At 38.7% G+C, this 10163-nt stretch overlaps 1 protein-coding gene across 7 annotated transcripts in view; it reads right to left on the bottom strand.

Moving 5' to 3' along the window:
• Positions 1 to 1756: 1756 nt before the first annotated feature.
• LOC593572 (nuclear pore complex protein Nup98-Nup96) overlaps positions 1757 to 10163 on the bottom strand; it is a 48952-nt gene continuing 40545 nt past the window's right edge. For all 7 annotated transcript variants that reach the window (XM_030981070.1, XM_030981073.1, XM_030981074.1 and 4 more), the window contains exons 25-29: positions 9712 to 9967; positions 6272 to 6681; positions 5606 to 5724; positions 5008 to 5190; positions 1757 to 4541 (exon numbers count right to left, since the gene is read on the bottom strand). In XM_030981070.1, the coding sequence (XP_030836930.1) occupies positions 4371 to 4541; positions 5008 to 5190; positions 5606 to 5724; positions 6272 to 6681; positions 9712 to 9967 (1139 nt within the window). In that variant the 3' untranslated portion in view covers positions 1757 to 4370. The remainder of the gene's footprint in view (positions 4542 to 5007; positions 5191 to 5605; positions 5725 to 6271; positions 6682 to 9711; positions 9968 to 10163) is intronic.

Below are 10163 nucleotides of genomic sequence, written 5' to 3'. Positions count from 1 at the left end.
TCAGTTAGTATAATTACGAGGGAGTTATTTAAGAGAGTATAATGAATTGCAAGGATCATTTTCCAGCATTTATGAGATGAAGGCTGAATGTCGGCCTTTACAGTTATCTTTGCAAAACAAGTTTTGAAGTCAAATGTATTGATGTGATGATGCATAGCTTCATGTAGCTACGATTCTGGAAAAGCATGTAACTGTAACATTTGAATACTGTATGCTTTTGGAACATTTTACTGGTAATCATTTCAAATTGTTGGAATATTTTGTAGAATGTACAGGGCTCATTTTGTTATACTCTCTTTCTTTTTCAAGGTTTTGATTAAAATGTGATGATAGTCTTCCTTTGTAGAGCTCACTATGATTCAGGGAATGGCATTGACAAATTAGGAACATTTGATTTGTCATTAAATTATGACAGGTGTTGTACATGGTTTTTAATTTTTTTTTTAGCATTCATGGGGTCACTTTTCCTAAATCAGCTTTCAAGTTGATATCCGTCTTCTATTCTTTTAATTGAAATTCACCATGAGTAATATCTTTCATGTTCTTATATCAAATATTATACAGTAATGTTGGCTGTAACAGTACCTCTCTGTAGATAACTACACTGTATACCAGGTATGAATGCAGTACTGAAATATGCACATATCTTAATATATTCAACTGTGTGAAAATGTAAATGCTCATTGTGAAAGCAGTAGCTTTCATATGTTATTGCATGGAATGTCTTTTTCCTGTTATACAATTTCTTTTTTGAAGTAACAGGTTTCAAATTACATATATATTTTGTGTGCAATGTCATTTTCTTTTCGTATAAGCATGTATACCGGTAGTCAGTTTTACATATATACAATGTACTGTATATTTTAAAGAGACATTTATTTTCCTTTTGTTACATTATCCAAAGCATTTTTTGTATAAGTTCATCTTGTTGGATTTACTTTTTGTTTGTGTTGTGTTGTAGAAATAATGTTATGTATTGTCATTTACTTCCCTTATGCACTTTATTTCATTCAAGAGTAACTTGAAGCAACTGAAGGACTTGTTTGAATACATGTGTGCAACCCAGTCTGAATGAAGATACAGATTGTACATGTATTAAACCACTTCAGCCCCTCTCCCCTCCCTCTTGCCCTCCTCCTAGTCTTCTCTCTCCCTCTCTCTCCCTCTCTCCCGGCCCCCTCTCTTCAATAGTATGTGTAGGTTTGATAATAACTCACTTTCAAACATACATGTATATCTTGTAAAACTCTAGTTTTTATACATGTATATCTTGTAAAACTCTAGTTTTTATACATGTATTATCTGTCTTTTAATAACATTGCATAACTGGGAGATTTATAAAATATTTTATGAGATTTTTGTCCATGGAATTGATTTCCTGAATGAATTTGTAAAAATATTTGAAATAAAACAATTTATTATATATTTCCAAATTTGTATGATGCCTATATTTCTTTATGTATGACGGTAGTTGAAGCAGTATTGCTGGAAAAGAAATTCTCACAATGAAAGTTAACCACAGTAAACACTATTCTTACAGCTTGAGGTTGGTAATAAGGAGTCAATCTTTTTCAGCCCTCATTAATTTCACAGCATTCTTAAATTATCCTCTTCATCATCAATGATCATCAATGATCAACAACGATCTAATTATCACCTTCATGATCAACATAATCACTAGCATCATAACCATCACCTACATACGAAGCCCTTGGTTGTACACTATAAAATATGTTGGAGACATGAACAGGACACATTCTGACAATATCACATTTATTTTTCATGACTTTCATGACTTGACAAATCATTTAAACAGAACATTTTCTACATACTGGAATTTGACATTAAATACATCATTTGATTCAAATTAAAAAATTATAAAGACAAATTCGGTTATCCTGAAACGGTAGCAGTACTTCTGATTCGTATGTCCCTAATTAATCTAAAATCATAACGCAACACTCGGCCACAAGTCAAATGAATCCATGGTTTGCTCAGCATTGACATATTGTCTGTATCAGAGCCAAAAGGTTGTTAACTCTGTGATAAAACTATATGAGTTAATGTCCTTCTGGTTCCAAACAGACGATACATAGATTACTGGGCATGTCCAGGCTATTTGTCCAATACGTTAAAAGATAAATGCATATTTCACTACTATGTGTATGTTAAAGTGACAACTTTACTAAAACTGGAATAGGATAAGAAAATTGTAAATCATATTCAATGAAGGATGTGATACACTGTATTACATTACGATAATCAAGCCCTTACATGACCATATTCATCTCTAAATATCTCATCATTTAGCATAAAAAAATACAAGATCTTGACTGTTGTATTTTCAGTGTTCAAATAGCAAAATCTCTGATTATATTTCTTATTGGTCTACCCACTTTTCAAGTTTCTCATTTATATTGATCGACTTCGAGAAGCATCAGCCCAACAGAAAACAATGGGAAACATTATCATACACCCCTAATCCATTTTCATGATACATGTATACAAGTAAAATTATGCAACTCATTAACATTTGGAGAAAATGCCCAAAAGTATTCACCGATGACAGATTTACGTGGCTTAGTACAAAAAGAAAAAGATCTTAGAGCAAAAGTATTGAAAAATTGTCACTGGGATACTGACATGGATAACTTGTTGCCAAGCGAGTTTTGCAGCATTTTCACCTACAGTACCAAAAATAGGATTTATTTTTTCCATGGGCATTTTGTGAGTGTTTGGAATACCAATATCATTCCATTCTCCTTTGGTACAATTAATACATAGAAACCCTGGAATTACAAATACAATATCTAGAAAATAATTATTTTTCAACAGAATATACAACAAAGCACAGAATTAAAGAACAACAAGTTTTTAATAATTACAAGAACTTCATATATCCAAAGCAATGAACTTATATTCTTAGTGACAGTCCGGATCATACAAAAATGTATTGGTACTGGCATACAAGTGATCAAAATTACATTTTAATTCCCTCAAGTCCAAAGGTGAATTATATATTTACAACATGTACAGAATATACTTTTTTAAAGTTAGCATTGGTAGAATATGTTTGACTGTCTATTCTGCATATATTGACCAGCGTTGGTCTGATTGAAAGTAGATTAATGTCGTTCATCTACAGCAGCAAAGGCCGACTTTGTACACTAAATACATGTGGATGTAGGGAGATCATTTGAGCAATTAAGGAAAAACTACATATGCGCAGACAAGAATGAAAAATTGTTCACTGAATTTGAACTTACTTCATGATTCCAGCTGAAGAAACAGAGTGACTTCAATATCGGGGAAAATTAGTTAATAGTTAACATTGGATAATTAATGACAAAACAAGTGGGAATATGAGAAAGTGTACCCTTTATGAAAGAGGATTTGGGGAATGATCTCGCACGTTTCCTCTCCATGACAAGTCTGATTGATTATAGAAGTACTTGCAACACTAAAGGATGACATTACCATAAAGCAGTTGGCCATTTACTAATAGAAGCTTGGAGAGAAAGAAAGTCAGCTCCAGTGGCCTCATAACCATTTCTGCTACTCTGATGTTAGGGGGTGACAGGCAAGCACTGCGAGCAGACTGCAGCTAGCTCCCACTCTCTACAAAGAACATCAACTGTAAAAGGGTTTGTTATTTTATAGAAGTGAGCTTTTTCATGGTAATCCAATACAATGCAGCTCTTGTGGACAACCATGTTTTGAAAGAGGGGAGATTGGTGACATGTAGAGCCCCCCCCCCCCCCCACAAGACTTCCCCCCACCTCACCTAAGAGCCTAGCCCCAGAGCCTGGAACCCAGAACCCAAAACCTTAAACACAAGGCCTAGAGCACAGAGCTCTGAGCCTGGTGACACATGGACCTGGGAGCCCAAATGGAAGGTTTGTGAAGTCAAGTGATGAGCCCCTGCGTATAGAGACAAAGGCAGCTTGATGACACGTGGAGAAAGGAGCCAACATAGAAGGTTATTGGACAAGTCTGTTAAATCACGCTGTGAGCTCCTGCATACCGATACAGCTCCTGGAGAAGGCCAACCTCTGCGAGGAGCAGCTTGGGAAATGTGAAACCAGCCAGGAGCCAGGAGCCCAAATAGCAATGGTTGAATAGGTCTGTAGCAGTAAGCTCCTACATGTAGACTCTGTACCTCCTAGAAAGTCACCCTACAAAAGAGGGAGACATAGAGAGGGAGCCAGGAGCCCAAATGGATGGCAGGTCTGTAATATCAGATGGTAAGCTCCTGATAATCTGACGTAGCTCCTGGAAAGTTTAATTCTCTACGAGAGGAAGCTGCGTATAATGGGGAGCCGGGAGCTCAAATGGAAGGTTTTTAGATGCTGTTGGTAAAGTCTGTGAAATCATGCAGTGAGCTCTTGCGTATAACTCCTGGTAAGCTGACGTAGCTCCTGGAGACTGTAATCCTCTGGAAGAGGGAGCTTGGTGACATGAGGAGCCAGGAGCCGGGATGGAATGAGAGGATTGAGTCCCCTGGTGGGTGAGGATCCTGCAGCACTAGCCAGACTCTCTTGCTGCAATGGAGAAACAAAGGGAAAATGGTATTGTTATAAAAGCACTTTCTTCAAATACCATTCCATGATAAGTTTTTACATGTATGATAAAACATAAACATTTTAGTTGTGAGATATTTAGAGATGAGATTGTGTTTTTCCTTCACTTTTGTTAGTTCCTTAATCTGTCAAAGATATAGTTTTGGGGAACCCCCTATTTCATACCACCTGCAATATCTCTGTAAATAAGAAAATTCTATACCTGTCATTAACAGAAATAGAATTGTGCAAAAAGATTGAACTTGAAGAAAAGATCACAGCCTCAATGTGTACATCATGTAGTGAAGCCCTGACTAAGAAACAGGTTTGCAAAAGTGTAAATTGCTCTTTGCTCATAACTTTCTGTATTTCTCGCATGGTTAACAACCAATCAAGGATTCAAAGTACAGCACAGCACTCAAACAACACTGCATTTGTGTTCATTTACCTGAATAGTGAGGACAGCTTTCATCATGTTGGCCGTCCGTTTGGCAATCTCCGAGCGGCAGACCCTATCCTTGACTGTCTGGCAGTAGACCCCACCCACACGCAGACATAGAGATGCTATGTCAGGGTGAAGCTTCTCCACCTCAAATGTTGTCGGCTCTCGTCTACCAAGCTCTTCCAAGCGCTACAGAAAGAAGGTACAGGGTTGGCTTTCAAATGCTTGATCTTGGCATGCAGAAAAATCAAGTTAAATTCTAAGCTTTAGATCTATTCTTTCTTCAAATTTTATACAACTATCAAGGCTGCCATTTTAAGGTCAACATCAAAACAAAATCTGAAATGTTGTATTTTTTTCTGAAGCATCATGCAGCACACATTCTCTGAATGCAAAACAAAAATGACATTGCATTCATTGTCATGATGGTAAGCTTACCAATCACATGTTCTTAGCCTTTGGGCTAGATCAAACTACATGAAAGTGCAATAGAGATCGGCTGTTACTCCTGAATAAATGTGATTAGGGGGGGGGGGGGGAAATCAACATCTCAATTTTTTTACAAAACCCAAAGCACTACATCGCCCTGTCCACCTGTCCTTACCTGATTAATATTGATGAAATCCAAGTAGACTTGACCATTGGTTGACCAATCCTGAATGAGCGCTGACCTCTCTATGTCACTCAGCTCGTCCAGTACTCCTTTCAGAAAACCATAACTCTCTGAAAGATAAACAAAACACACAAACTTGACTGAAACATAGAACCATAGGGTATGTATAGGTACCAATACAAGCTGCAGACTTTTGCGTTAACCAGATTATTGTTGTGCTCTCTCTCAGCCCACCAACCCCCCCCCCCCCCCCCCCCCCACCCCCTGGCTCTTTTAGGAATAAATGTGACTGCTCCGTCATGAAATAGGCATATTTTAGCAAGAACAGCAACCTCTATTTGCAACTAGTGATATATATAATCCTTTAATTAATTTGAACAAACCTTTCTACACTTTCTTAATAATGATGGAAATGGGAGTTACTTTTCACTATTGCCATTTGTCAATGTAAACTTGCCACTTTTGACTATGGTTTTGCAAGTGGATCACTGGTGGGAAGAAATTCCTTGAGTGATGGAATCCAGAGCCTTGTACCCTCCAGAAATGTCACTTAAACTGACCTATCAAATTCATTAACCCATTGGTTACAGGAAGTGGGTGGCTTCTGTGATATGCCTATAGGGATATCTGTATTCAGTAGTCAACAGATTAACTTACCATTGATAATAGCATCAGCTGCTATCTTCTTAATCAACACCATATGACAGTCATTCCATCGCCCCGCCCTTAAGAGGTGCCAGGCCTCCTCCCGCTCCCGGCCTTCGTACAGCGCCCTCAACGCCTTCGCATCGTGGATCCACTCCACAGGAACATTGAGCTGGATCAGGAAGCTCTCCTGAGCGGTCAGCTGGTCACCACTCAGCTCAAGGGTGATGTGACGTCCAAGGAGTGACCGTAAGAGATCCTCTCGGGCCAGGTCATTGGGTACATGGAGGAGGACGAAGGCTGACCAGTGCCAGAGACCGATGGATTCAAGCTGGGAGGCATAGCTGATGGTCAGGTGAGCCTGACGATGGGCAGAGAGATGACCGTAGCCTAAAGCTTGAAGGACCTGTAATGCATGCCAGCTAGAGTGACAAGAAAGAGGATAGTGTGAATCAAATACATTTTTAAAAGAATTTTGTAACATTGCTCCAGGATACAAATCTTTCCTGTGGAGACGTTTGAAAGAAGATTAAAAAGGATACAAACTTAATACTGAATGTATTTCCATCATTGACAGGAGGAAACCTATGTTTAATCTAGTCTTTCAACTGAATTATTTGCAAAGAACTGATGGGCCAACAAAAAGGTTGAATTTAGAACAAAATAACTGAATTGTAGCAAAAATCTGTGCAAAAGTAGGTCATTCTTTAACAAGAATAACAAACAAGTTTATGGAAGTATTTTCAATCACCTTTTTTTTCCTTTTACATCGAGGCGATATAAATCGAGATGTAATTCAGAAGTTTTTTTACAACTTTTTTTATTACTAAACATCACTGGGTTTGATGCCAAGAATTAACAAGGAAAGTCAACATTAACCTCTTCTAATTGGCAACGTCTGGAACTGAATTAACTACTAGAAGTCAACAAGAATTAACTAATCACTCCAATTTCTTAAACAGATCATTCAATCACAAAAAGACATGAGAATTCATACTTTAGAAAGTAAATGAAAAATACCAGTGTTGCCAATTCGAAGAAGAAAAGATTCTAAATGCCTGGTTTTAAAGATGAAGTGGAGTTCTGGTTATGCGATTGCATTGTGAAAGAAACGGTGTGGAATCGACCAGAAAAGGTTGATCATCTAGCACATAAGAATTTGTGTGTATTGCAAGGTTCTGGAATCATCAAAATGATAAGAAATTTGGCCAAGTCTTGGTAAAGTTACAAACACTGTACACAGAAAGATGCATATGGGACTACTCGAACACTTGGCGTAAAAATCCTACCCTGGAGTTTTACGATGTTACATGCCATTAGGCTTGGGAGCGAGAGCCGAGTACCCGACTCTAACCGATTCTGAAATCCAGAACCGAGGAGTCGACTCCAATCTCTAGAGAGTCGATTACTCGAGCACGTCGGTTCCGAGAAAAGGAGACTCGGTTCCAAGATGAGAACCGAGTCTTTAGCGCTGGAGTCGACTCCACAGCACCAAAATTCAAAGAGATACTTTGCAAAAGTGAACGAAGGAACATTGCCCGAACGAACTGGTGTCGATTCCACAGCACAGAGAATGAACAAAATCAGCTCTGTCAAAGCAGAATGCATGCGAGCGATGGGCGCACTAGCAGCATGCTGTTTTGATACACACATTTGTGTGTGTACCTCCTTCGTAGAACTGTGCATCACTGCTGCATGTTGTCTGTAACTGCCCCCCCCCCCCCCCAGCTGAACGTTTGACCTTTGGTGAATTGCGCAAGAGTCTTGGAACAATGGCCCCATTTTCTCTCCTCTTGGAGCGTGTGATCAAGGAGTTGATTCATGTTTTCTCTCGTGCGCACACTGATTTATGTGACTTTGTGTTTGCTCTCTCTCTCTCTCTCTCTCTCCCTCTATCCCTAGTCTCCCCTTCCCCTAGACATCAGACGTTTAGTTTTCTTCCTCAAATAAACTAAATCACACAACTCACAATTTTCTCCTCCTTTCTCTCCCTTGAATTCTCCTCATCAAGTTTTATTCTTCTTAAAAATAAGTTTGACAGGTCTACAATTTACATGTACATTCCCCCTCCCCCTTTATCTTGTTTCCTTCAGTTATTTTGTTTTCCTTACAAGAATAAATGTGGCAGGTCAACATCTCCCCTTCTCCCTTTCTCTCCCTCTCTAGCATCCCCTTCTGTTATTATTTTCGTCTCAAGAAAAAGTTTTGCAGATCTACATCTCTTTGTCTTGTGTTCTTTTTGGGGGTATTTAAACAAATAAGAATAATTCAGGCAAGTCAAGTGTCCCCTCTCGCTGTGGCATTAGCGCAATCTCTAATAGTGGCTGAAAATGCAGACTAGTTATTCTGAAACTAAGATCTAGCGCTGTTATCTGTTGTTTAGAAAGCACGTGGTTAGTAGTAACCATGGGAATGGAGTGCCACGAGCTGGGGCTGGGGTCATTAAAGTTTTTGGGTGGCATTAGGCGGGCGGGCGGCCATGTGAGCATGAGTTATTTACACTTAGCTCTCAGATAAAGGTTGGTCCCTGGGAGGAGAGCCAGCGGACCAGGCATGTTTCGGATACATTCCATTTATTTTAGGCAGGGAATCAGAATCTTTAGTTTTACATAATGGATTGTTTACCGTAATATTGGAAATAATTGTTCTGCATTTCTTACATTTTAGCAGTGTAAGTACGAGTTGATTATTCCATCATTCTATGTTGAAGTTTAGAATTTAAATTAGACCTAACATGTTTTTGTTTGTTTACATTGTTGCCAAGTTGCCATGAGTTATTAAATAATTAATTACTTTATTAGCAGTGGTAATGTTTTTTTCTCGATTTGATCGAAAGTAGTAAAATAAATCATTTCATAACTGTTTATGAAGGTCTGCACTTTGATCTTCTTTATATATTGTTTGCATGTAATTGCAGAGATATCATGAGACGAAACAGATATAAACAAAACATCAATTTACACACACATACATTCATACTTTTGATACTCATTTTTAAAAGTAAAGTTTTCCAAAAAAATATCTCAGAAAATCATCTGTTGCTATCGGTGCCACTGCTGAGTGGAGCCGACATGCACAGTACATAACATACAGTGTGTAAACACCTCCCTGGTGTGTGTGTGTGTGTGTGTGGCCTTTACAGCATTGTGGCTTCAATTACATGTACTGTATATGGCAGCCAGCGGGAGTCGATTCCACTTGGAACCGAGGCCGAGAGTGGGAACCGGAGTCGGTTCTCATCAACAAGGGAACCGCCCAAGCCTACATGCCATATTTAGAATATAAAGGCATTTGAAGAGCCATGCTTTTCAGGTAACATGTCTTATCTGATGTTCTTCCACACTTGTATAATAAACATGATAACGTTCACAAATTATTTTTCACCTCTTCCCAGAACTCAACCTTCTCTTTAAATACTGTTGACTCAGTGTTGAGCTCATATATAAACCCACCTGAGTCTATAGTCCAGCTGGTACTGCGAATGAGCCGTTGGAGCAAGGACGTTGTGCATGTGGTGCGTCTTGTCACAGTAGAGCTTCAGCAGATGATAGCACATGTCCCAGACAGGAAACCTATCTGGACTAGGCATGAGACCATCTCCTTCATCCATCGATTCTAAGGCACTCAGATCCTCCCTGTAGAAGCCAGGGTTACTCTCCATGTAAGGAGGGCGGGGCGGAAGGCAGTAGTCCCCAAGAGATGATTTGCCTACAATACAGGGATGGTAGTCAGGTTAAAAAAAGTAGAATATAAACTTTCCCTCGCTTCTACTAATAAATCTATACAAAAATTAAAGTCTGTATATTGAGGACTCATACAAAGTAATGTTATACAAGGAAAAGTATGCTGCAAGCTAGGAATAACATTGCAATCGTACAGTTCATTGGATGCAATTTTACAGGTC

The sequence above is a fragment of the Strongylocentrotus purpuratus genome, unplaced genomic scaffold (genome assembly GCF_000002235.5).
Source record: "Strongylocentrotus purpuratus isolate Spur 01 unplaced genomic scaffold, Spur_5.0 spur5_scaffold_11, whole genome shotgun sequence".
Taxonomy (NCBI): Eukaryota; Metazoa; Echinodermata; class Echinoidea; order Camarodonta; family Strongylocentrotidae; genus Strongylocentrotus; species Strongylocentrotus purpuratus.
Note: the sequence above shows the minus strand (reverse complement) of the source record. Positions and strands in the feature narration are given on the sequence as shown.